The following is a 26370-nucleotide window of genomic DNA, read 5'->3' as shown; positions in this document are numbered from 1 at the left end:
TTACCTTCATTTCTTGGTGAGGGAACTGGAATTTAGGAAAGTTAAGGAACTCGTTCAGGATTATCTGACTAGTCAGTGATTGTAAGACCACCCTTGCAGTGGTCTTACCCTTCAGATGGTTTTACTTTCATTTTCCATTTTTTGAAGTAATTTTTAATTACAATGAAAGTAACAAAAAATTTGAATAGTTCCGAAGGGTATATTCTAACTGCAGATTTCAATTTCATCTCCCCCAGAACTAATGGGATCAATAGTTCTTTGAATCTGTTTTTTCCATGCATTTACATGGAAACTGTGATGAAGCATGGATATGTATAAATACTGACACCACTACGTGGATCTCCTGTTCTGGACCTTGGGTTTTTTGTTTTTTGTTGTTGTTGTTTTTTTAAGTGCTAGTATGTTTTGGGACTCCCTCCCTATCAGCACAATGTGCAGGCAAACTTTTAAGATAGAGCAGATTTGGTTCCAGACCATTGCAAAAAAGCGACTTTCACAATAAAGTGAGTGAAATGAATTTTTTGGTGGTCTGTTGTGGTCTGTTAAGTGTGCAATAGCATTATATCCCAAAAAACAACATACATATGTTAATTAAAAATACTTTATTGCTTAAAAAGTCTAACTGTCCTCTAAGCTCTCAGTAAGTTAACAATCTTTTCACTGGTGGAGGGTCTGGCCTCAGTGTTGATGTGGCTGACTCATCAGGGTGATGATTCCTGAAGGTTGAGGTGGCTGTCACAGTTTCTTAAATGTGAAGTTTGGTGCAGCGATTGACTCTTCCTTTTGTGAACCGTTTCTCTGTAGCATGGATCCTGTTTGGCATTTTACCCACAGTAGAACTTAATTAAAAACTGGAGTCAGTCCTCTCAGATCCTGTCCCTGTATTCCGTATTCTAAGTCCTTTGTCATTTCAGTAATCTTCACAGCATTTTCACCAGGAGTAGTTTCCATCTCAAGAAACCACTTTTTTGCTGGGAAAACTGGACAACTATATGTAGAAGAATGAAACTCGACCATTCTCTTACACCGTACACAAAGATAAACTCAAAATGGATAAAAGACCTCAACGTGAGACAGGAATCCATCAGAATTCTAGAGGAGAACATAGGCAGTAATCTCTTTTATATCAGCCACAGCAACTTCTTTCAAGATATGTCTCCAAAGGCAAAGGAAACAAAAGCGAAAATAAACTTCTGGGACTTCATCAAAATCAAAAGCTTCTGCACAGCAAAGGAAACAGTCAAAAAAACAAAGAGGCAACCCACGGAATGGGAGAAGATATTTGCAAATGACAGTACAGACAAAAGGTTGATATCCAGGATCTATAATGAACTCCTCAAACTCAACACACACGAAACAGGCAAACACATCAAAAAATGGGCAGAAGATATGAACAGACACTTCTCCAATCAAGACATACAAATGGCGGGGTGCCTGCGTGGCTCAGTGGGTTAAAGCCTCTGCTTTCAGCTCAGGTCGTGATCCCGGGGTCCTGGGATCAAGCCCCGCATCGGGCTCTCTGCTCAGTGGAGAGCCTGCTTCCCCCTCTCTCTCTGTCTGCCTCTCTGCCTACTTGTGATCTCTCTCTGTCAAGTGGATGAATAAAATCTTAAAAAAAAAAAAAAAGACATACAAATGGCTATCAGACACATGAAAAAATGTTCATCATCATTAGCCCTCAGGGAGATTCAAATTAAAACCACATTGAGATATCACCTTACACCAGTTAGAATGGCCAAAATTAACAAAACAGGAAACAACATATGTTGGAGAGGATGTGGAGAAAGGGGAACCCTCTTACACTGTTGGTGGGAATGCAAGTTGGTGCAGCCTCTTTGGAGAACAGTGTGGAGATTCCTCAAGAAATTAAAAATAGAGCTTCCCTATGACCCTGCAATTTCACTCCTGGGTATTTACCCCAAAGACACAGATGTCGTGAGGCTGTGATTGTATAGTGGTTAGTACTCTGCGTTGTGAAAAGAAGGGCCATCTGTACCCCAATGTTTATAGCAGCAATGGCCACGGTCACCAAACTATGGAAAGAACCAAGATGCCCTTCAACGGATGAATGGATAAGGATGTGGTCCATATACACTATGGAGTATTATGCCTCCATCAGAAAGGACGAATACCCAACTTTTGTAGCAACATGGATGGGACTGGAAGAGATTATGCTGAGTGAAATAAGTCAAGCAGAGAGAGTCAATTATCATATGGTTTCACTTATTTGTGGAGCATAACAAATAGCATGGAGGACAAGGGGCATTAGAGAGGAGAAGGGAATTTGGGTAAATTGGAAGAGGGGGTGAACCGTGAGAGACTATGGACTCTGAAAAACAATCTGAGGGGTTTGAAGAGGGGGGGTGGGAGGTTGGGGTACCAGGTGGTGGGTATTATAGAGGGCACAGCTTGCATGAAGCACTGGGTGTGGTGAAAAAATAATGAATAATGATTTTCTGAAAATAAATAAATTGGAAAAAAAAAAGAAACCACTTTTTTTGTTTGTCTGTAAGAAGCAACTCCCCATCTCTTAGATTTATCACGAGATTGTAGCAATCTATGTACATTTTCAGGTTCCACTTCTAATTCTATTTCTTCTATTACTTCTACCTCATCTGCAGTTACTTTCTCCACTGAAGTCTTATGCCTTCATCTTGTAAAAAAAAAAAAAAAAAAAGGCAGTATCTGTGAAGTACAATAAAGCAAATCAATAAAATGAGGTATGTCTGTAGAAACAATACCTTTTCAAAAGGTATAAAGATAACACTAGGATCAAGAATAGAGTCTGAATTTGGTAATGTTTTATTCTCTTTATTCTGCTGGTGGAAGTGTACATTTGTACAATGCTTTTGAAAAGCAATTTGTCACTTTTCTTTCACCCAGCCTTGAAGAATTCTGTTAAGGGAGTAATCTTAAAAGGAGAAAAAGGTACATGCATTAAGATAGATAATGAAGGGGCACCTGGGTGGCTCAGAGGGTTAAGCTTCTGCCTTCGGCTCAGGTCATGGTCTCAGGGTCCTGGAATCGAGCCCCGCATCGGGCTCTCTGCTCAGCAGAGAGCCTGCTTCCCCCTCTCTCTGCCTGCTTCTCTGCCTACTTGTGATCTCTCTCTCTCTGTGTCAAATAAATAAATAAAATCTTTAAAAAAAAAAAAAAAAAGGTTATCCATGCTGGCCTCAGGAGGCGGCACACCAGAACTGGCCTCTACCACCTTGTAAGAGCTGATGGTTAAATTAAAAAAAAAAAAAAAAAGATAGATAATGAAGTTATCTCCAATAGCCAAGAATTAGATACAGCCTATACATGCTAAGAATTCTAGAGGAAAGCCAAATAAGTCTGGTGTATCTTTTTCTTGGAAAATTACGTAGCAGTTAAAAATATTAATGATAAATACTAAATATACTAAATATGTTCCATGTTCCACATAAATATTTTCATAATATGGGATGCCTGGGTGACTCAGTCTGTTAAGTGCTTTGGGCTCAGGTCATGATCCCAGGGTCCTGGGATCAAGTCCTGAATTGGGCTTCTTGTCAGCAGGAATCCTGCTTCTCCCTCTTGCCTCTGCTGTTCGCCCCTGCTTGTGTGCGCTCTCTCTCTCTGACAAATAAATAAATAAAATCTTAAAAAAAAAAAGTTCAAGATAGAACATAAATAGAAAAGATGATATGTATTTGTACAAACATCTTCACTGTCTAAAATTATATAATGGACAAGATTGTGAGAGAGAGTAGAAAATAAAGATATCATGAGTTGATTCCCACTGGAGTTGCAGGCTTATTTATGCAGTAAATGAGCACCATTATTTATGCAATAAATGAACACAACATTAAGAATTTGTGGGTCCCACGAAATACTCGAGTGTGGAGAGCTGTTGTGTTTTTCAGGCATTCACAGGTGCCTCCCCCCCGCCATCCCCGTCTTCAGCTCCCTTGAAGTCCCTGGAAAAGCCTCCCTCGTTATTGGGGTCCTGCTGGGCTCACTTCTGTTGGCTGACCCCATTGTTCGGTTCCCTCCCTCTCTTCTGTACTTAATTCTGTTAGCCTCCAGAGAGGTTTTGCTTTGTAATGGTTTTCACATGTTCACATTTTCCCCACCCAACTAAGACTGCAGACTCCACGTTATCCATATCCTTACAGCCTTGACATTATCTAGGCAGCCTGGAAATTGTCCTGGGTCCATTTTTCAACTTGTACATTTTCTTGAGTTTTCCCCTGAGTTCATTAGCACACTTCCTGCATCAACAGACTCAGCTCTTACTGGTTGTTCACACTTGTCTCCACCGAACCCAGGGAAGACGCTGGGGGACTGAGCCGTGGGCAGCAAGAAGCCAGCAGCATGGGTACATCACTGTGGGGACACGTTAGGCTTAGTTTGCTCTTACATCTGTAGGTGATTACAGATGTGTTTGATCTTGGAAATGCTTCACCACTTGACAATGATTAGTGTTGCTGTCCAGGAGATTGCTTTTGTGCTCCAACCCCCAACTAAGGGGAAGGGGTAAGGGATTGAGCCATTTCTGGGGAGGTAGTTGGAGACTATGGGTTTAGCTGACAGCAGAGGCTTCCTCTGTTTTGGGCTGATGTTATGCTGCCCAGAGTTGGGCAGGAGGTTCTCTTTCAGGGTCGTACTAAATGCCCCTGGACCAGTGAAGACTTTTGTAGACCCTAACAACTCCCTTTTTGGAGGCTTTACCCTTATATCTTATCAAACATATTTAAAGGCCCCAACATTCCACATTAAAAAACTTGTGTTTGCTGTAAATTATTTTAAAAGCTTTTTAATTTGTGCTTTCATAATTATTTGGCTATGATACACTCCCTCAATTTATGATTGACTTTGGTCTTCTTAGAACTCTGTGTATACTTGGGAATTTGAAGAGGTGAAAAAATTTAACCTACAAATTGTTTACGAATGTAATGAATATTTTATGACTATTACGTTTTACAATCAATGGGATATAACTATGTCAATTAAATATTTATTCACTTCAATTTCACAGATTTCTTTTGGTATCTTGGAATCAATAATTTTTTTGGTAAACACTTTAAACATTTATTTGGCCCTTAAAAAGTCTGTAGGCTCTATACTCATTGCCTGTGGTACCTCTGCGGTAAGATGCCAGAGTCCTACAGCTCTTCCTACTATGTTTTTGGCTTTGTGTTCTTCACAGACTTGCTTCTGATTCAGATCTTCTTAGATCTCAGTCCCAGTGTCACCCTATCCTGGAGGATTTTCTTGATCACTTACTGGAAAGTAGCTATCCAGTCCTGCTGCTTTACTGTTTTGTTGCACTTAGTATAGCTGTTATTATTCTCGTAACATCTAGATCTAGTAAACAGATTTGTTCTCAGTCTGCTGGTGCACTGATCTGTCTGCCAGTCTAGAGGTCTACTGATTGTCCACCTCTACTGGAATGCAATAGTGGAGAGCTTGTTTACCAGCATATCTCCCCACTATCTAGCATAGTGCCTGGCGCATAAGAAGGGCTCAAGCTATTTTGTGTGCGTGTGTGTGTGTGTGTGTGTGTGTGTATGAATAACATGATAGTTATGATTGCTGTACATATTTATTAGTTCGTTTATTCTCCCAGTACTACTATGGCTTGGGAAGAAGAGGTAGGATGGTGTGGTAAACAGAAGAATGCCCCCTCACTCCAAGGACGTCCATGTCCTAATCATTGGAATCTGTGAATATGTTATGGTACAAGGCAAAGAAAGATTTAGGTTGTGCACAGAATTAAGGCTGCTAATCATCTGACCTTAAAATAAGATTATACTCAATTATCCAGGCAGCCCCAGTGTAATCACAAAGGTGTTTTAAAGCAGAAGAGGAAGGCAGGTGAGGAGGTCAAAGCTAAGCAGGATGAGAAGGACTTAGCGCACCATTACTGGCTCAGAAGATGGAGGGAAGGGCCCGTGAGCCACAGGATATGAGCAGCTTCCACAAACTGGAAAAGTCAAAGAAGGGGACTTTCCTGAGGGCCTCCAGAAAGGCCTTTATTTTAGCCCAGTGAGACCCATTTCAGACTTCAGAATTCCAGAATGGTAACATAATACATTTGTATTGTTTAAGCCACTGAGTTTGTGGCAATTCATTAGCAGCAGCAATAAAAATTAGTACAGGTGGTTATATCCTTTTTTACGGATGAAGAGGCCCACAAATGTCACAGAGACATTTAATAGCTGCTCAAGCTAGAGTCCAGGTGGTCAGGGTATGTATCGTTCTTATGAGCATCTTATCTGTTACTTCACAAGAAACCCACCAGAAGTGCAGTGGCTTGAACCAATAATCCACTGGTATCTGTCATTCATGGCTCTGAGGCTTGGACTGAGATGAGAGATTCTTCCTTTGGGTCTGTTAGTCAGACTATGTGATCATAGTCAGATGTCAGCCAGGACTTCGGTCCTTTGAAAGCGTAAGTGAGCTGGACGTCCACGGTGGCTCACTCACATGCCTGGCAGTTGGTGTCAGCTGTCAGCCGGGAGCTCAACTGGGGCTGTTGAGCGGCACTAATGTGTGGTCTCTTCTCCTGGCAAGGCAGCTGGATTTTAATAGGCAGGGAGCAGACCCTGCCAGGCCGGTTAGCAGATACATCTGCCATGGGCACACTGTACCTTCTGCCATACTCTGTTGATTGGTCCAAGCACTTAAAGAGTCCACCCAGATGCAAGGGTAGATTGCGTGTTGGGGAAGTGGAAGGCTCACATTGCCAATGCACACGTGAATGGTGGTTACTTATGTAGCCATTTTTGGAAAACGTAACATCCTATAGAACCTTATCTGGTGGACCTAGAAATACTTTGTAACAATCTTATAATTAATCAGCCAGCAACTATCCATTGATCTTATATTACTGCTAAAACCTTTTGGAAGACGGGCACAATAATCAAACACAGTTCTGCCATCTAGCCTGGGCATGAAGTGAAGCCATGTGAGCACAGGGAGCTGTAGGAGGCAGCACGCAGCAGGGCAGGAGAGGCACTGAAGTTGAGTGAGGGACCATGAGGGAACCCTGCACAAAGATCGCAGTCATGCTAAGCTTTGGAGCCAGACCTGACGGAAGGGAGAGCTGTAGGTAAGATGGCCAGGGGGCACGAGGGTGTTGAGCCATTTCCTGGGACCAATACCAGGATAGCTGTTTTGGTTCAAGGAGGGGTTTTGCAGGATGTTTGGAGAGAAGTCTTGGCCCTTGTCCGCTTTGTACTCCTTATAGAAGGGAAACCAGGATTTAGCTTGTATTTGCCTGAGGCACGTGTTACCTAGGACTCTCACTCTTAGGGGAAACACTTATAGGAAGTAACGAAGAGACCCTCAAAATGATCAAAAACACGTTGGATTTTCTTTTTTAAATAGTTGTACTGTTTCATTGTATTAATTAATTACCACATGATGGATACCAGAAAGCATGTTGGATTGTAATGGGGTCCTCCCTGCCCTTTCCACCTGTGTCTTACAGCACAACATCACTGCTTTGGAGATGGCAACCCAGAATGGGCATACATCCCTTGTCAGCTGTCTTCTTGGGGAGAATGTTGATCTGCACCAGAACACGGAAGTGAGTCTATTCCAGTAACATGCGCTTGGATTGTGGTGCCGTGAGGCTAGCTGTGCGGGGAAATACTCCTCACAGATACCTGAGGGGATGAGATGTTTACAAAGGAGGAATTTTTTCTGGGAAAGCTGACTGACTTCTTTTGGAGACTGAGTCTTAATTTTGAGAAATAAAATCCAGGGGATGAATTTTAGAAAGTCATTGAAGTTCCTGAACAAAATGAGTTGTTTGTCTTTTAAATATTGATATTTGCTGCAGTAAAACTTTCTCAGGTATCTGGAGATGCTGTTACTCTTGTATTAAATTTATCAGTCTGGGAAAAGAAAGGACACTGCTATAAATGGGAAGAAGAATGATCCCCACACCCCCTTCACTGAGTGATCTTGTTTTTCTTTTGAAAGTCAATCTTTTTTACTGATTTACCTTTTCTGAAGTTTGAGTTGGCTTTGGTAGCATTAACAAAAGCCCTCTGTGCTGGAATTGGATGGGAAACATTCCTCTGTTTTTCACTCTATTTTCATTTCTCCTGTGAGACTGTTATTTCCTCTGATTTTGCTTAGCCATTATTATTTATTATATTAACTGGAGAGAAGGGATGTGATTTGATCACGTTTGGTAGTTTTTGGAGAATGACGTTAGGGAATTGGCTCTGAACTCGCCTGGTCTATCCAAGGATGCTTCCCGTTTCTCGGGAGGGGCTGGGTCCCAGCAAGGCCGGTGGCCCCGGCAAGAACAACACTGCCCATTTCCTTGGGCCAAGGGATGCTTTCTCTTTTTTCATGCTTGGTGCCTCAAGAGAGAACATTCTTCCTGAATAGAAAAGGCCTGCCCAGAAAGCCTTCCTCCCACTCTGCCCTAGCCAGTCCCATTATTTCCATTTCCTTGTTCATGCCTGTGGCAGCCTGACCTATGCAGCTGTGGAGTCCTACTTCCTCCCTTTCTCCTCTTCCTCTGTGTGCTGGTGCAGCTCTTGCAAACTCAGTACCTCTCTCTTCCATAGGTTTCTTTCCTAGTAGTTTTCCTGGGAAGGAGCCTGGTGCCAATGTTAGAGTCAGGTGGATAGGGGTTCGAATCCTGTCTCTGCCACTTCTGACCCCAAGGCCTTTTGGAAGTTATGTAACTGCTCTTGACCTCATATATAAAGTGGGGAATAGAGGATCTAGCTGCTAGGGTTATTGTGAATGAAAACTGTTAGCCCAGAGTTTAAAACAGAGTATAAACTGTTGGAGAAGTGAGTATGTATTAAGTAGCATTATAAAAATATGTTCAATGTGTCTAAGTGGTTCTTATTATTAATATCTCTTTCCCTTGGACAACTGGGTGGCTCAGTTGGTTAAGCAGCTGCCTTCAGCTCAGGTCATGATCCCAGCATCCTGGGATCGAGTCCCACATTGGGCTCCTTGCTGGGCAGAGAGGCTGCTTCTCCCTCTGCCTCTGCCTGCCATTCTGTCTGCCTGTGCTCGCTCTCTCTCCCTTTCTCTCTCTGACAAATAAATAAAATCTTTAAAAAAAAAAAAACCTCTTTCACTTGAGCAACGCCACGCTCTGTCCTCATCACACCTGCCCCCCCCCACACGTGTACTCCCTGTCAGCTGCCTTGGCTCTCAGCTCTCCTACTGTTCACAGCCTCCCTGGATCTCCTGAAGACCCTGCTCTTTCACACTTGAACCCCCCCTCCCCCTGTCTCCAGCTGCCTTCCCTCCACCCTGACTGCCCCTCAGCTCACTCTCTCTCCCATCTCACCCCTTTCCCACACCTGTTTTTCTTTTTGGCTGCCTTCAGTACCCCTAGAGACATTTCCCTAGTGCATCCATAGGCCAGTGACAGCTGGGTGGTGGTGAAGCAGCAGGAGCCAAGTGAGTGATCCTAGAGGTAGTCATGACCTCCTGCGAAAGAATCCTGCCTTTGGGGTTGGCTTAGAGGGACTGGACATGGGTGAGGCTGTAGGACAGGCATTTTAACCACAACTGAGGAGGAAAGGGGAGCAGGCTGGAGGGGCTTGGTGAACATCCTGGGGCTGTATACTCTATATCCATGGGAGGGCTAACCATGAGAATGGTGCCTCTGGGTGAGTGCAGCATTAGTCCCACAGAAAGCTCTAGGGAGAAAGAACTCTAAATCATATCAATTCAGGAAATGCTCAGTGTGCATGGTTTTTCCTCCTTGTCGCTATTCCCACCATTCCGTAGGTCTTGGAAGGCACTGAGAAGTCCTGCAGTTAAGCCTATTTCATATTTCTTATCATTTTTATCTAAGTGAACGTGTCAGTTCTTCAGGAAAGTTTTTTTCATCTTCAGAAAGGTTAGCAATCTGCCCATCCCAATATGCTCTCCTGGTACTCTCCTTTACCTCCAAAGCACTTTTCACAATTTATGTATTTATTTTGTGATTTAAAAAAAAAATCACACTAGATTGGAAGATTCCTGAGAATGGGCCATGTTTACCACTAAATCCTTAGCTTCCTGAAAAGAGCCTGTCCCATAGTAGGTGTTCAGTGTATAGTTCCAGAACAAATGAGGGGGAGAGCTGATTGCTAGTGAGTGGGTTTGCTGCACAATCCTGGGATGGAAATAATGCTGAACACCTGCTATTGGCCTGATGCTGTGTTGGGCAGTTCCAGTACTAGGAGATTATCAGGACATCTCTATCAAAATGAATGCTCATTGTTCTGAATGATGAACCCAGAATCTTTTGGATTTGAAATTTTGTTTCTTTTTCTTTCTGCAGCTGAAGGACTCCCCTCTTCATTTAGCTGTTATCAACAACCATATCTCAGTTGTGAACAGCTTAATAAGGGCACAGCACAACGTTGACACCTTAAATCAGGTAAGCAAGGTATATCAGAAACCTGAGTTCATTTTCTTATGATTCAATGCGTTGTGTGGTTAAGGGTAGTTTTGAGCAAGTTCAAGTTACTTTAAAAATTTCCAAGTGGAATATATATGTTATCCTTTTTTTCTGTGACCCCCATTCCCACTTGCACACACGTACTTTTTCAGATGCACAACTGGGGTTCAGTTAGTGCATTCTTAACCTGTTTGCACTTAATATGTCCAGCACCTCTGGTTGATAAACAGTAGCTCAGGGGTGGATTGCTAGCGGCTCTTTAAATCAAAAGCCACTCCTTCTACATGAAATATAACTGGCCAGTGGTAGCCCTTTGCCACAAGGAGGAAGCTTTGTTTCTATATTAGAGACTGTAAATGGTCTTCCTTTTACCCAAAGGCAAAAGAGACCTCTTTGAATTTTTTTTTTTTTTAAAATCACAATGAATTGAGTCCACTGGAGCAGAATCAAATGCCCCGTAAAAGGAATCCATCACTGGCTGGAAATGGAAATGCTGAGGTGGAAGATTAAGAGGATGGGAGTGGGCACTGTCTGAATCAGAGCCAACTCTGGGGCTGAGCTGCCTCTCCCAAGAGCTGTCGGAAGTAGGAAGAGAAGGAGGAGACCTATTTGGGGAGGAGCCCTTCTGGAACCCTGGGGACAGATGAGAACTCTGGACATGTCTTGCTTTTCTGACTGCCTCTACCTAGAGAAGCCTCCGCTGGGCCCTGAGAGGAGGGAGCAGCCAGATCCAGGGTACATGCTTGTCCTAAGCTGCTGGGTGGCCCTCAGCTTCTGTCTGGGGAACCAGAGCCTCAGGTCTCTCCAGTCACCTCCATCTCCAGCCTAGGTGTTCCTTTGTGCGGGAGCAGAATGGAGACTTACCTGCACTTCCATTCCTCCCCCCCCGCCCCCCAATGGATCTTCCTTCCTGTGTTTCATGATCACAAATGTTTGGGGGAGTTGGGGGAGGACCTTTTTGTTATTATATATGCTTATGTGTTTGAATCTGCTAATGACTCAAATATTTACAAATGAGCAGAATCTTTGCTCCATACACAGAACTTACACATGATTTTGGTTTCACCAGAATTGGCTAAATTCATTCCAGAGAAAGATGGTTTATTATTCTGCACACCCCCCCATTATAGAATTAGACTTTTTCATTTCAGTTTTATGTTAGATTGAGAATACACTCAATGTATAACAATAAGAAAACATAAATAAGGTAAAAATTTCCATTTGTTTGTAATTCCCCCCAAGGAAGGACAATCTTGTTAACATTTTAGTTCATTTCCTGCTTTTTAGACTTATAACAGTATCGTCGCAATGAAATTTTATTGGTATTTAATGTGTGGCAGTTGTATCTCTGTTCCGTGTTGGTATAGACCTTCGATAGTTTGTCATCGTAAGTGTGATGTTTCTGATGAGCCCCCAGAGGGGCACATTGCCATCCAAAAGTGAGTCTTTAATAAATGCTTTCTGATATTATGCTAATGCCCCAAGCAGGTTGCCCAGTGCTCTGGTTGGAGGAGTATTGAGCTAGATGCTATTGCCCAGTTGTGTGACTCTGGGGAAATTGCTTCCTCTCTCTGGTTCAAGGGTTGGGCTAGACCATAAATAGCATACTAATATATTTTTAAAAGATTTTATTTATTTATTTTATAGGCAGAGATCACAAGTAGGCAGAGAGGCAGGCAGAGAGAGTGGGGAAGCAGGCTCCCTGCTGAGCAGAGATCCTGATCTGGGACTTGATCCCAGGACTCTGAGATCATGACCTGAGCTGAAGGCAAGAGGTTCAACCCACTGAGCCACCCAGGCACCCCTCAGTACTAATATTTTAGAAGTATCTGCACATTAGCATATCCCTTCAGTGAAAGGTTAAAGTGGGTGACTTTCTTGTGATTTTGTCTTTTTCTTTGAAACACTGTTATCCTCTTGGTAAGAAAGTGATTATCCCAGAAAGAAATTTAACCATTTTTAAATGTAAAGTTCATTGGCATTAAGTACATTCACATTGTTGAGCAACCATGGCCACCATCCAACTCCAGAACTTTTCCATCTTCCCAAACTGAATTTCTGTATTCTTTAAACACTAACTCCCTATTCTCCCTTCCCCACAAGTCCTGGTAACAACCATTCTACTTTCTTGTCTCTATGAACTTGATTATTCTAGTATCTCTTATTGAAATTATTTTTTAAAAATTATTTTGAATTGTTGCCTACTAATCCAGCATGTGGATTTACCATAATTTATCAAACGAATCTCCTAGTGAAACATGCAACTTCCTTTCAGTTTCTCACTGTTAAAAATAACACTGTAGTGAATGTCCCCTGTACCTATGTAAAAATATGATCTTGGGGCACCTGGGTGGCTCAGTCAGTTAAGCGTCTACATTTGGCTGAGGTCATGATCTCAGGGTCCTGGGATTGAGCCCTGAGTTGGGCTGCCTGCTCAGTAGGGAGTCTGCTTCCCCCTCTTCTCCTTCCCCCTGCTCCTGTGCTCTCTCTTTCTCTCCCTCTCCCTCAAATGAATAAATAAAATCTTTTAAAATTTTTTGAAAAATAGGGGTCCCTGGGTGGCTCAGTGGGTTAAAGCCTCTGCCTTTGGCTCAGGTCATGATCCCAGGATCCTGGTATCAAGCCCCGCATCTGTCTCTCTGCTCAGTGGGGAGCCTGCTTCCTCCTCTCTCCCTCTGCCTATTATGATCTCTGTCTGTCAAATAAATAAAATCTTTAAAAATTTTTTTTTGAAAAATAAAAATGTGATCTTAGTTTATCTTCCCTTATGCCCATATAGGACACCTCTGCATTCCCTGTGTCTTTTGATTATGCAAGTTTTTTCCCCTCCTTAATGTGTTTAGATTACATTTTTGAAATTTCTCATGGCAGAGGCGGCAAACTCCCTTGCATGTTGCTGCTGATCTTGGCAATGTGGAACTGGTGGAAACCTTGCTGAAGGCAAGATGTGACCTGAAGATTGTTGATAAGGTAAGTTCATAGTCTTTACCGTGTTCAGCGGAGATGGTCATGAAGAGCTCCCTGTTGTCTGTAACCCTTGAACAGCAGCCTTACTTAGCACACCCCTTGTGAGTCGGACACACATGAGAGAAACCGTGTGTCCAAACAGTCAGTAGAACATCCTGATTTCGATTGAATCGTGTAGGTAAGATATTTTACCCTGAGTAATAAAACAGGTATTTTTTTTAATTAAAATTATTTATTAATCTTTGGGAAATATGGTAGATTCACTTGGTCCAAAAATTAGAAAACATAATCAGTAAAGGTTTTACAATAAAAATGAGCCCCCCCCCGACCCTAGTTATCTGGGTTCCAGACTACTTTGACCATACAGATCTATTGTCAAAATTTCTTTGTTCTTTCCAGTTTCTTTACAGATAAATAAGCAAACATAAATATATTATACTCTTACCATATTACTCCATCCTTTTTACATTGTGGTGATGTACTTCTCCATGCTATCCTGCATTTAGCTTTTCTTCTTTAAGTATATAAAGTGGAAAATGTTCCATATTAGTATAAGGAGAGTTTCTTCATTCTTCTTTATACAACAGACTGTGGCATGGACATGTTATAATTTGTATTGTTCTCAGTGGATGGGCATTTAAATTGTTCATAAGCTTTTGCTGTGACCGAGCTGCAGTGAACAAACATACACGTCTAAACTTGTTCTTACTTAAAAATTCTTTAATTGTAAAATAAATATAACATAGAATATATCATCTTAACCATTTTTAAGTGTATGGTTCTGTAGCGTTAAATCTATTCGCACTGTTACGCAGCCAATTTCTAGAACTTTTTCATCTTGCCAATCTGAAACTCCAAACAGCAACTCCATGTTTCCTCCTCCTTCCCCAGCCCTGGCAACCACTGCTCTATTTTCTGTTTCCACGAATTTGACTATTCTGGGTACCTCATGTAAATAGAATCATACAGTGTTTGTCATTTTGTAACTAGCTAAGTTCATGTAGCATAATGTTCTCAAGGTTTATCCGTGTCGTGGTGTGTGTCAGACTAGCTTTCCTTGTAAGGATGAATGACACTCCGCTGTGCAGAGAACACATTTTGTGTATCCTTGCGTCTGTGGATGGACATTGGGTTGCTCCCACCTTTAGGGCATTGTGTAGATGCCCAAAGAAAGACAAATTTGATTATGCAAGTTTTTTCCCCTCCTTAATGTGCTTAGATTTTTAAAAAAAAAAATTTTTTTTTTTTAAAAGAAAGACAACTTCGTTTCTCTCAAGTAAACAGTAAGCTGGGCTCCATGTCAGGAGGATTGCAGGGTGGACACCTGCTAGGTTCCAGTTTACTGAAAAGCATAAATACAGGAGACTGAGCTGTGGCAGTCCTGTTAGGTGCTCACACACGTGCACCTTGTTTCAGTCCTCACATCTCTGTGAGGTGGGCAAAATTATCCCAGTTTTGAAGAGATTTCTATGATATCAAGGGTCATGTGCACAGTAAGACATAGAGCCAAGCTTCAAAGCCAAGGCTGCTTGGGTGTCCAGCGCTTTCCCACAGCTGTGAGCAGAGCTGACTGCTTCTGAAACTTGCCGCTTTCCCCTTTCTTGTGTTCACCCAAACTCTTCATTAGCTGCACACATCTTTAATACCTAGTGCACGTGGGGTTCACCCTATGTACTCTTTCAGAATCTTTTTTACATGTTACCTTTGTGGGACTTGGAGTACTGATGTGTTATTTTACTTTTCTCTAGTGGTTAGTTTTTAAAGTTATCATGAAAAGTAATATAAGCCTACTGTGCATGATCTGGAAAACAGAAGCATATGGAAGGAAAATGCAACCACCCAGAACTCGTCACATAGGTGGCATTCTACCACTTTCACCATTGTGACTCCTTATCATCCCTTAACATTTAGCTTTGGTATTAACATTTCCCATTCGCATTTTCCTGTGCTTTCTTGTTCCACTTTATTTCACTTTCTTATTAATACTTAACTCCTGTGGGACACCTGCCCCTTATGGGTAAAGACTCTGTTGCATTGGGAAGGGAATTCAGGCTGGGTCCCCAGTGCTTGTGGACTGGATGTTCTGGTAAATACCATCAGTGCTGCAACTTGACTCATAATTTGATTTTCCCGTTTTTCTCTTCTCCGCCTCCCTCTTTCTTCTCTGGGCCTGGCACATGGTTGGCCCCCAATACCTATTTAATTAACAAAAACTGCCTTTTCTACTTACTCCCACAAGTTTTACCACAAGTAAGTTTACTTACTCCCACAAGTAAGTTTTTTACTTACTCCCACAAGTTTTGTAAGAGTGATTCAGACTGTGGATGGGAAAAAGGAGCCAGGGTTTGGTGTGAATGACTTTCCCAGAAACATGTTCTCTCAGTCTGAGGTGTCCCCAAGCTCCTGGAGGCCTTCCCACACTCAATAGCAGTTTTATTTGGGTTTCCACTCCAGGGCACACTCCCTGGGAAGGTTTTCCTAGGTACTTCGTAACACTGGCTTCAGAATGCTGCCTTCCCACAGAAGGTGGTGGGTGATTCATGGTGATTCCAATGGCTTCTTAAGCCAGAATTTAGGTAGCATGCAATGAGAGACTTGCTAACTGCCTGCACAGTATACTTCTTCCTAATTTCGTTACTGTGTCATTTGACTAGAAACTGGTAAATATCATCCCTGACCTTCTGGCCCACCTGGGTGTTATCACCTTCACTAACAGCTGGATCATTTGGGTTGGTAGGAGTTGCATTTGCTCAGCCATGTGAGGGAATTAGTGGGATAAATTGCTGGATCCTTAAGCAGAGAAGCACGAGTTGCTAATAACTTTTTCTGGGGTTATTTCCGACATTCATTTTGATTATCTTCAGGACCCCTGAGCAAATTTTTAATGTGCCATTTAAAAGATAGATGAAAACCACCATCTTTTGCTTAGGAAAAAAAAATGTATAGATGTGTAGATTGTGCACTGCATAAAATCTAGGGGACATTGCTTGTAAAGCTGTGTGCTGTAGCTTTGAGCTATATCCATCTTGACAAAGGTGTGCCTTTTGTAATTTGTAAAAGATACCAGATGGGATCCCAGGCCACTCATGCCCAAAATCATGTTCAGAATATTCTTTATTGCTCATTCCATTTGGTTAAGTTTCCAATCCCTCACCTTTGATTAGAGGCCATATAATAGAGAAAAATTCTTGATAGGAATCCAAGTGAACTGAATTCTGTACTATGAATTAGTAGTTTTGTCATGGATGCTATTATTCTCTTTTTAAATTAACATATAATGTATTATTTGTTTCAGGGGTACAGGTCTGTGAATCATCAGTCTTATATAATTCATGGTGCACACCATAGCACATACATTCCTCAATGTCCATCACCCAGCTACCCCAGCCCTCCCACGACCCTCCCCCAACAACAGCTCTCAGTTAGTTTCCTGAGATTCAGAGTCTCTTGTGTTTTGTCTCCCTCTCGGTTTCATCTTCTTTTTTTTTTTTAATATTTTATTTATTTATTTGACAGATAGAGATCACAAGTAGGCAGAGAGGCAGGCAGAGAGAGAGAGGGAAGCAGGCTCCCCGCTGAGCAGAGAGCCCGATGTGGGGCTCGATCCCAGGACCCCGAGATCATGACCTGAGCTGAAGGCAGCAGATTAATCCACTGAGCCACCCAGGCACCCTCGGTTTCATCTTCTTCATTTTCTCCCTCCTTTCCCCTATGATCCTGTGTCTTTTTTCTCAAATTCCTCACATCAGAGAGATCATATGATAATTGTCTTTCTCTGATTGACTTATTTCACTTAGTATAATACCCTCTAGTTCCATCCACATTGTTGCAAACAGCAAGATTTCATTTTTTGATGGCTGCATAATATTACATTGTATATATGTACCACATCTTCTTTATCCATTCATCTGCCAATGGACATCTTGGCTCTTTCCATAGTTTGGCTCTTGCGGACATTGCTGCTATGAGCATTGGGGTGCACATGTCCCTTCGGATCACTGCATTTGTATTTGTAAATACCTAATAGTGCAATTTCTTCATTGTAGGGTAGCTCTATTTTCAACTTTTTAAGGAACTTCCATACTGTTTCCCAGAATGGCTTCACCAGCTTGCATTCTCACCAACAGTGTAAGAGGGTTGCCCTTTCTCTGATGAATGCTATTATTCTTTTTTTTTTTTAAGGTTTTATTTATTTATTTGAAAGACAGAGATCACAAGCAGGCAGAGAGGCAGGCAGAGAGAGGAAGCGAAGCAGGCTCCCCGATGAGCTGAGAGCCCGATATGGGGCTCGATCCCAAGACCCTGGGATCATGACCTGAGCCAAAGGCAGAGACTTTAACCCACTGAGCCACTCAGGTGCCCGAATGCTATTATTCTTAATGAGATCCAGCAATTTCTGTCTTTTACCTACTCTCCACAGGACATGGCTTCAACTTCTTGGTCTAAGACGGCTGTTCAGGCTCCTGCCATCTTGTCAGCATTCCACTCAGGAAGAGGAGGAAAGAAGGAGAATAACATCCTTCCTTTCTTTAAAAATACTTTCCAGAAGTTGCATTTGCCACTTCTTTTATATACCAGAATTTAGGTCACATATTTAAGTGCGAGGGAGGCTAGGAAATGTTTGGAGTGACCAAGTGCCTAGCTAGAATCAGGAGGTCTCTTCCCATAAAAGAGGGAAAAGGCTATTGGGGGAAGGAAGCATGGCATATTGACCAAAGTCTCAACCACAGGTAGAGTCAGACCTGAGGAGAAAAGTATGTGACCATATTATTTATTTGCTGAGGACTCCCTCATGCAGCAAGCCAGGGGGACCCCTGGGGATCTTGGAGACATGTTTGGGTTCTCATTGATAGAGCATGTGTAAAATATCATCTCCTGATGGTTGGTCCCTAAACCCAAATCTTTTCCCCTGCCCTCTTGCCACAGCACCTGACACTTTCAATACCTAGCATCTCTTAAATAATTACCACGTGCCATGCACAGTCCTAAGGGCTTGATATGCACTATCACATTTGCCCCTCACCAGTACACCATGGGGTTCTTTGAGACCTAGGGAAGCCAAGGACTGGCTCAAGCTCCCAAGTGCAGAGAAGCAGTTGGATCAGGATTTGAATGCATGTCCCTCTGTTCCAAAACTCGAGCTCCTAAACACTATACCATACTGCCTGACACTTTCATTTTTAACTTTTAGCAAGGGAAGACTGCCCTGGCCGTAGCCTCCAGGAGCAACCACAGCCTTGTTGTGGACATGATCATTAAAGCAGAGAGATACTATGCCTGGAAAGAGGTAAGGAAGCATGATGCCAGCTTAGCTGTGGCTCTTCTGCAACCACCATCTTCTTATGGGTAGTGTGGGGTTTGTGTTATTCTTTTTTCTGCTCTAATGGGAGCGTCCTGGTCAGTGCAATTATAACAGTCCCTTTGGCCTATGCTGCTCCATTCATGGAATGAACAGCTGCTGCTTCCTCCCTTTGCCAGCATCAGTAGTCAGAACTGAGGTGTGCAGAGCTCATTGGGCTAAGCAGGCTGGTCAGGGCTAACGGGCTTAGCATGCTTGCCCTCCATGGTTGGCTCCCAGGTTGTGCCCTCTGTCACGGAGTCTCTGGCTCTGCTACTTTGTGGAAGTTCTCAAACCCACATTCTAATGAGTGATAACAAAGTTTATGTTCATGGCTCTGCTGTTTACTACCCACCCCTTCTGGCTGTCACTCAAGTGTCCTATGATAGTCACAAAAACCTTATTCATTTTGAGGACACAGAAGACTTGACTCCAAGACATTCTCTGTCCCTTTTTTCATTATTATTTCCTCTGGTAGCTACCATACATGCAGCTTCTCAACAGCAGGCCTTCCCTCCAACATCAAAATCTAAGCCCTCAGGCAGGATTTGCATTATTGGGCAACACCTTCAGTTTCTACTTTCGGTTATTTCCATCCTAAGCTGAATGGCTCCCCTAGTCTAGTAGGTTGGTGCCAGAATTCAGGTCTTAACCCTCATGTGTTTACCCTGAGGAGACTCAGGCCTGGTTTGCTGTCTAATTTATCAATCTGTGAAATTTCCCTTAAATCTCTAAGGCAAAGTGCATTGATTTGCCTCTTCCTTGCTCACAATCCTATTTAATTGACTCAGGGGTCCTGATATATATATTTGGATGATATGACATATATGTTATTTAAAGGCCACAAAATCCTCCTCAAACTTTTACTTGCCTATAAAACAAAACATTTTTGTGACTATTAGAAATGCTTTCTCTCTCCTCCTCCTACTTGATTTCTATTCCTTCTGCTCCTTCATTTTCTTCTTCTTGGCCTTAGCTTCTTTCTAATTTTCTTAGATCATCACTGCTTTTGATTGAAGGTAATTTTCCCAACTTCCACCTTTTCTCTTGCTTCTTAAATGGCTGTTTTCACATTTTCTTTGAAAATAGAAATAGTCATTGGTTCTATTTTTAATGTTTTAATGCTGCTAGCATTTTTAGATTCTTTTTCCTAGAGGAGAATAAATTACTTTCCACCAAATGAATAAGCTCTTTTTCCTAACAAATCTTTAAGATGTGAGAGTTAGATGAACTTTGAGAATCCTATGCAATACATAAATGGATAAAGGAGACTCTCTGAAGTGTGAGCATTGTCAACCTGAATGACAACTGGGGACAGACATCTGGAGTGGGAGGAAGGCTTGTTTTTTAATATATATTTTTAAATGTTTTAAACCAAATTTATTACTTAAATATTTATTCATTTACTTTAGAGAGAACATGTGGAGGGGAGGGGGAGAGGGAAGGGGAGGAAGAAACCCAAGCAGACTCTGAGCTAAGGGCGGCTCAGTTCCAGGACCCTGAGATCACAACCTGAGCCAAAATCAAGAGTCGGCTGCTTAACTGACTGTGCCACCCAGGTACCCTTATTTATTACTTATTTTAAGTTCACTTTGTTCATTAAACAAATCTATCCCCTGATTTTTTTTTAAACCAAATGCATTTATTATTATTTCAAGTTCTCTTTGTATATTAAATAAGTTTCTATTCTGGCCTAATATAAAATGATTCCTAATAAAGAACATCAGAGAGAGGACTGACATTTCCTCTCTTATATCCATCATTAAATCCAGTGGTTAATAGGCAAATGGGAAGCTTCCTAAAATCCGGCTCATGCTATTTTAATTTCCACCACTTTTGGCACGTGATACTCCTACAAATATTTCAGTGTTTGGCAGAAAAACTGTTAATGCTTCCATGAACTGTTGAGAAAGACCTGGGCTTTCCAAATTGATGACCCTTTCCTCTGGAATCCTGAAGGACCACCCAACCCAATTCTGGAATGCAGAGCATGTGTGTTTCTCAAAGAACTAAAAATGCTGTGGTGCAAAGGTTGATGCATTTTGCAGTTCTTCCCTCTACCTTGTGGTGTTTCAGATTTTGTTCTTGTTGGAATCCTCATTGTTTCGTGAGAGGGAATGAAGAGAAAAGGAAAAAGTGGAGGGGCCATGGCTCCCATGGCTTCTAAATTTGTTGGATCCCCCACCCTCAGCCTTTCCTCTTTCAGGACTCCCTGGGAGTTAGGCACTGTGGGAGTAAAGCTAAGGTTGGGACAGAGAAGACCCCGTATTTTACAACCTCTGAAACAATTACAGGTAGTTTATACCTCCTGTTATAGTCCAACTTCTGTTCACAAGTTTCAGATACAAGAGAAAAGACTGACCTGTTTGCTTGGGCATGCTTCCCAGGACATTGTAGACCTTCCAGAGGAGCTCACAGATGCTGTGAAAGACACAAGCTGCTCTGTGACTGGGCTGAGGTGCAAGGCTCACCATGTTCTTCCCAGGGGTTTGGACAACCCCATGTCCTCTTATTCCACTTCCTGTCCCAGCATGGACTCCTCCCTTGCTGTTCAGATTATCTTTCACTAAGATTCACTTTTAATTAAGGCAAAAACAGGAGTTACCATATATAAAAAAGGAGAATAGATAGGAAGTCCCAATCCTCGGGCTGTGTGTTCTGCGTGTCCTTAACCGATCTGCAACCTCCTGAAGGAGGATAATCTGGATGCCTGATAGCATTTACGACAGGTGCAGCACTAGGAAACCATGACACCTGCTTTCACTTTGAGATTTTTCTCCAGTTTCTTTGGCTGGATTCTGCAGAAGGGACAAAAGGAACCTTTGAAAACTGAGAAAACAAGCTATCAGTGCACAGTGCATTTGGACTAAGCCTGGCTGCAGTGACTTGAAACTAAATGGTATCGACCCCTGTCGTCTCCATTCTTTTGGCTCTCAGAGTTAGACTTCTGCTTTGCTCTCCTCACACCAGAGAGCAGGATGAATGGAGGGACCAGCTTTAGGGTCTTATTAAGAGTATATCCAGGGGCGCCTGGGTGGCGCTTAGTGGGTTAAAGCCTCTGCTTTCAGCTCCGGTTGTGATTTCCTCTGCTCAGCAGGGAGCCTGCTTCCTCCTCTTTCTCTGTATGCCTCTCTGACTACTTGTGATCTCTGTCTGTTAAATAAATAAAATCTTAAAAAAAAAAAGAGTATATCCAATCTTGGCTGAAACTTTGATATGAGAAAATCAAACAGACAAAAGAACAGGGGAGGGGCACCTCAGCTGGTTAAGTGTCTGCCTTCCGCTCAGGTCATGATCCTGATGACCCAGAACCCCAGGGTTCTGGGATCATGCATCGGGCTCTCGGCTCAGCGGGAGCCTGCTTTGCCCTCTCCCTCTGTCTAGCACTTTGACTACTTGTGCTCTTTCTCTGTCAAATAAATAAATGAAATCTTAAAAAAAAAAAAGAAAGGAACAGAGGATACTGGTTGAAAGTAAGCCTTCAAAGGTACATATGTCATTGTTATATTTCCTTAGCTGAGGCAACCCCTCTGTTTTCTTGTGGGGTGAATAAATATCAGAGGCTGGGATAGAAGCATGTAACATGGCAAAAGCCCTCATGTTTCCTGTGTCAGATAGTACTCAAGCTTTTTATTTCAGACATTTATCTCTATTGTTATCTTGAATGACAAAAATGTCAGATAATACTGACAGCATAAGTCTTGGTTACCACCTTACCAGTTGTATCTGAAAAACTGTATACATACCATGAAATAAGGCAATAAGCAGAAAATGAAATCATCTGATGTAGTTATCTTTAATTTAGCAGCATGGTGAGACCATCAGGGACCCATCAACCAGATTTACTTTGACATTCAAGCAAGATCACAGTTTGGAGACAAGACATATTCGCAGTCTCCTCTGGAAACTGGCTTACCAGCAGCTTAAGGCCAACGAGTGGCAGAGGCTGGCCCGTTCCTGGAACTTTACAGATGATCAGATCAGAGCCATTGAGGAGCAGTGGACAGGTGAGCATGGCTTAGATGTGGACAGGAAGGAACAGCAGTTCTTCTTGGTGGCAGATCTTCCAAGTAAGTGGTTGGTGCTCACAACAAGCAGCAGACAAGGGCCCAGGAATTGGGACAGTTAGTTTAGGACCACAAAGACTGAGAACTTTGCAAACCATGAACGTTCGTGGACTCTGCAATAAACTAAAGTTTGCAAAGGATAATTAATGAGCCATTTGGAAAGTTAGCATTTAGCCTTTAGGGAAATGAAGTTTCCCAACTGAATAGGTGCTAGGGAAGCAAGGACTTAACAGCTTGTCCCTGGGAAACCAACCTCTTCTAGTGTTCCTTGAGATTGTCTTGGGGTGAAAATGTTCATTCTCTAACAAAAGGCTTACTGTTTAGCGCTTCCACTCCAGGAGGAATCCCTTAAGCCACATCTAGGTATAGAATTCTTATAGGATGCAGTCTCGAGTGAGACCACCTATCCCATGAGAGATGTGGGACACAGATTCAGGGCTCTCCTGAGAAGATCCCAAGCCATGGAATCAATTCAGCCAGACTCCAGCTGTCATAATTAGTGAGGTCAGGTCAGCTGGAGTCATTAGCTTTGCTTTTTTATGTTTTGACCAAAACCTGGGAAATACATAAAGTTTATTTGGCATTAATCAACTAATAAGCTTTAAAAACAAGGAAACAGATCCTTTTCTTGGCAAAACATTCTATCCAGAGCACTTTCCTTACATGGATATTATGAGATGTGAACAAGTCCCTATTCAGGGGCTGATCCACATTATTGATAGCTGGGACTGTAGATGGCAAAATCACAGCCCAAGAACACATGCCATTCACACCACATACAAGTAAATTATGGCACTTTTTTTTTTTTAAATTTATTTGTTAGAGAGAGAGAGATACAGAGCGCAAGCACAGGCAGACAGAGTGGCAGGCTAGAGGCAGAGGGAGAAGCAGACTCCCTGCTGAGCAAGGAGCCCGATGTGGGACTCGATCCCAGGACGCCGGGACCATGACCTGAGCCGAAGGCAGTCACTTAACCAACTGAGCCACCCAGGCGTCCCAAATTATGGCACTTTTAATTGCTAATTCTATGGCTACATTATGGAGAAGATAATGCATCGAAAATGTTGAATATTGACTATAGTTTCTGAAAAGATTTCTTTTTTACTGTTTTCTCCTTTTTCACTGATTAGGCATTTGGCATTCTGTGACTTTTTAAGAGAATTTAGTTGCCTTATGGAAATCTCTCTTGACCTAAAGAAATGATTTGAAAATGCAATGTGTCTTCAGAGTACCTGCCAGCAGGATAAAGGCGATTTTAAGTGTTTTAGTCAAACAATGTGGAGTGCCTAGAGTGTGTTTAGCTCTACCAGGTGAGGGATGCAACTGCTCTAGGAGCCAAGGTACATTATTTGGTGGAATTTATAATCTAGTTGGCATGACAATGGCAACATTCATAATCCAGATACAATCCAGGGTTAATGGTTCTGGCACTAAGGAGTTTGTGGGCTTAATTTTAAGCAAAGGAGTGACACGTTGATGGTGCTATTGAAGAATGTTTGGCAAGGGCAAGATTAGGAAAGGAACAGGAATTCACCTAGGAGTACATTCTTTATGGTTACAGTTCACTCTCCCTGCAACACCTGCTTCTTTAAGTCTGTCCAGCAAGCTTCCTCCCCAGAGCTCAGGCCCTCCTTCTGTGGTATCTGCCGGCTCCCACACACAGTGGCTACAACTAGGAGCCTCTTCTGTGTTCTCGTTCTGTTCTGTGTTCTACCTGTTCTCTCGCAACAGGAGAGAACAGGAGTTGCGAGGGACATATCTCAGCTCAGCACTTCCCTCCAACATCTCTCAGGGCTTAGGTATCCAGTGAATAATCTTGGTCCAGGGGATGCATACTTCCACCAGAAACTGGAGTGGCAGGCTGGTACACATTTGCTGCTCAAAGTGTGGCTAACAGACAGCAACACCAGCATCTGAGTGATTAAAAGTGCAGATCCTAATCACAGACTGACTGCACGAGACTCTCTCCATTGTAATAGGATTTCTCATTCTCAAACTTTGCGTGTGAGAAATGGTGGTGGAAAGCAGTGCCACGTGAATGCTGAAGGAGAGCTCCCCATCTCATTCAGATTGTTCCTTACCATCGCGCAGGGACTCAGCTGCTTCATGTCTTACCTGCTCCTTCAGTCTGTGTCAAGCACAGCAGGTGCAAGACAAGTGCTGGAGTGAATCCAAACTTTGGTCACCCTAAAGCAGTTCCAGTGAGGGGAACTGGAAGGGCTTTCATCCACTGGCCTTTTTATCTAACAGCCATCAGAAGAGTGAGTGGCAACCACAGTCATACAGAAAATTCAGTGAGAACCGAGATCACAATAAAAAGCATATAATAAAAAGCATGTGGTGTTTTGCCTCTAACTCTGTGTACTTGGCACAGGGAAGGGAAGTTTCCGTGAACACGGCCACAGGGCTCTGCTCATCTGGCTGCATGGGACCCTGATGACACAGGCCACTCCAGTCAAGCATCTGTATGAAGAGCTGATACGCGCAGGCTTCCCAGAACTAGCTGGTGAGTTAGTTTTCAAGACAGAAGCTCCTTCTCCCTTCAAATGGTGGGGAGACAGCCAGCAGAAATAATACTGTCTGTTAACAGTGGCAGTCCCAATCTGATGAGAGCAGTGGCTCATAAAAAATCCACAGCTCCTCTGGTGAGTGACTCTGTCAGTACTGAGCCCACCTTAGCCTGGTGGTTCTCAGCATGACTCCCCTGCTGGGCATCTGAAAAAGTGGGGGAGGATTTCTGTTGATGTTAATGTGTGGCAGGGTGTGGAGGTGTGTGTGGCGTGTGGGGAGCAGGAGAGGGCAGGAATGCTAAGCCATCTCATAAAGTTAAAGGAGAGTTTCAAAACTCTCCTTGATAGTTTGATTGATAAATTAGGGGGTGTTAAAACTCTCATGTAATAATAACCATTCAAGCAAAATATAGGCACATCTGCCATTATTTTCACTGATGCAGTTTTACCTGAAGCTGAGCTTAAAATGTCTGAATCATACCACTGAGCCAATACTCCGTTTCAAGAGACTGTGCATGGATGACAGCTCTTCCTGTGACATTATCTTCATAGCACTGGGATTGTTGTTCCATCTACTTTAAATTTCTTTGTTTCTATAAGAGTATCTGTAAGAACTCTCAGGGGAGAGTAAGAGGCACTCCCCTGAAGTAGTGCAGGGATGTGCTCAGGAGCAAGACTGTGTGGGTCCGTACTTGACCTCTGGCGCTGACAGTGTGTGATCTTGAGCAAGTTCTACACCCTCATGGTGGCAGTTACCTCCTTTACTAACTAGAAAACTGCCTGTGTCAAAGAGTTGTTGGGGGATTAAGTGAGTCATAGGGCCTGGCACATAGTAAGTACTTAATAAATGTTAGCTTTAATAATAAATGTTATCTTATTTTTTCCAGAAAAGATCCGTCGGCAAAAAAACGAAACATACTCAAGGTCCAAGAAATGTGCAGTTTCATAGATGCCTAAAGGAATTGTATTTAATTGATTTTCCACTCAGCATTTTCCTTTAAATTCAGTCCTCTAATGCCATAAAATTCTAGCAGTAATATTGATTTTCAACTATGACAATGGTGGTGACAGGAAGCTCTACCAGAT

The 26370-nt window shown here is 42.6% G+C and overlaps 1 protein-coding gene across 1 annotated transcript in view; it reads left to right on the top strand.

The window, feature by feature from the left end:
- The window catches only part of ANKDD1B (ankyrin repeat and death domain containing 1B), a 66474-nt gene extending 40241 nt beyond the window's left edge, over nt 1–26233 (top strand). Inside the window, exons 8-14 of the mRNA XM_044266890.1 lie at nt 7460–7558; nt 10283–10381; nt 13274–13372; nt 18561–18656; nt 22513–22714; nt 25149–25280; nt 26172–26233. Coding sequence (XP_044122825.1) covers nt 7460–7558; nt 10283–10381; nt 13274–13372; nt 18561–18656; nt 22513–22714; nt 25149–25280; nt 26172–26233 — 789 coding nt within the window. The remainder of the gene's footprint in view (nt 1–7459; nt 7559–10282; nt 10382–13273; nt 13373–18560; nt 18657–22512; nt 22715–25148; nt 25281–26171) is intronic.
- The last annotated feature ends 137 nt before the right edge of the window (nt 26234–26370 follow it).

Source organism: Neovison vison, chromosome 1 (assembly GCF_020171115.1).
Source record: "Neovison vison isolate M4711 chromosome 1, ASM_NN_V1, whole genome shotgun sequence".
NCBI classification, from domain to species: Eukaryota; Metazoa; Chordata; class Mammalia; order Carnivora; family Mustelidae; genus Neogale; species Neogale vison.
The sequence above is the reverse complement of the archived record's forward strand: the minus strand, read 5'-3'. Positions and strand labels throughout refer to the sequence as shown.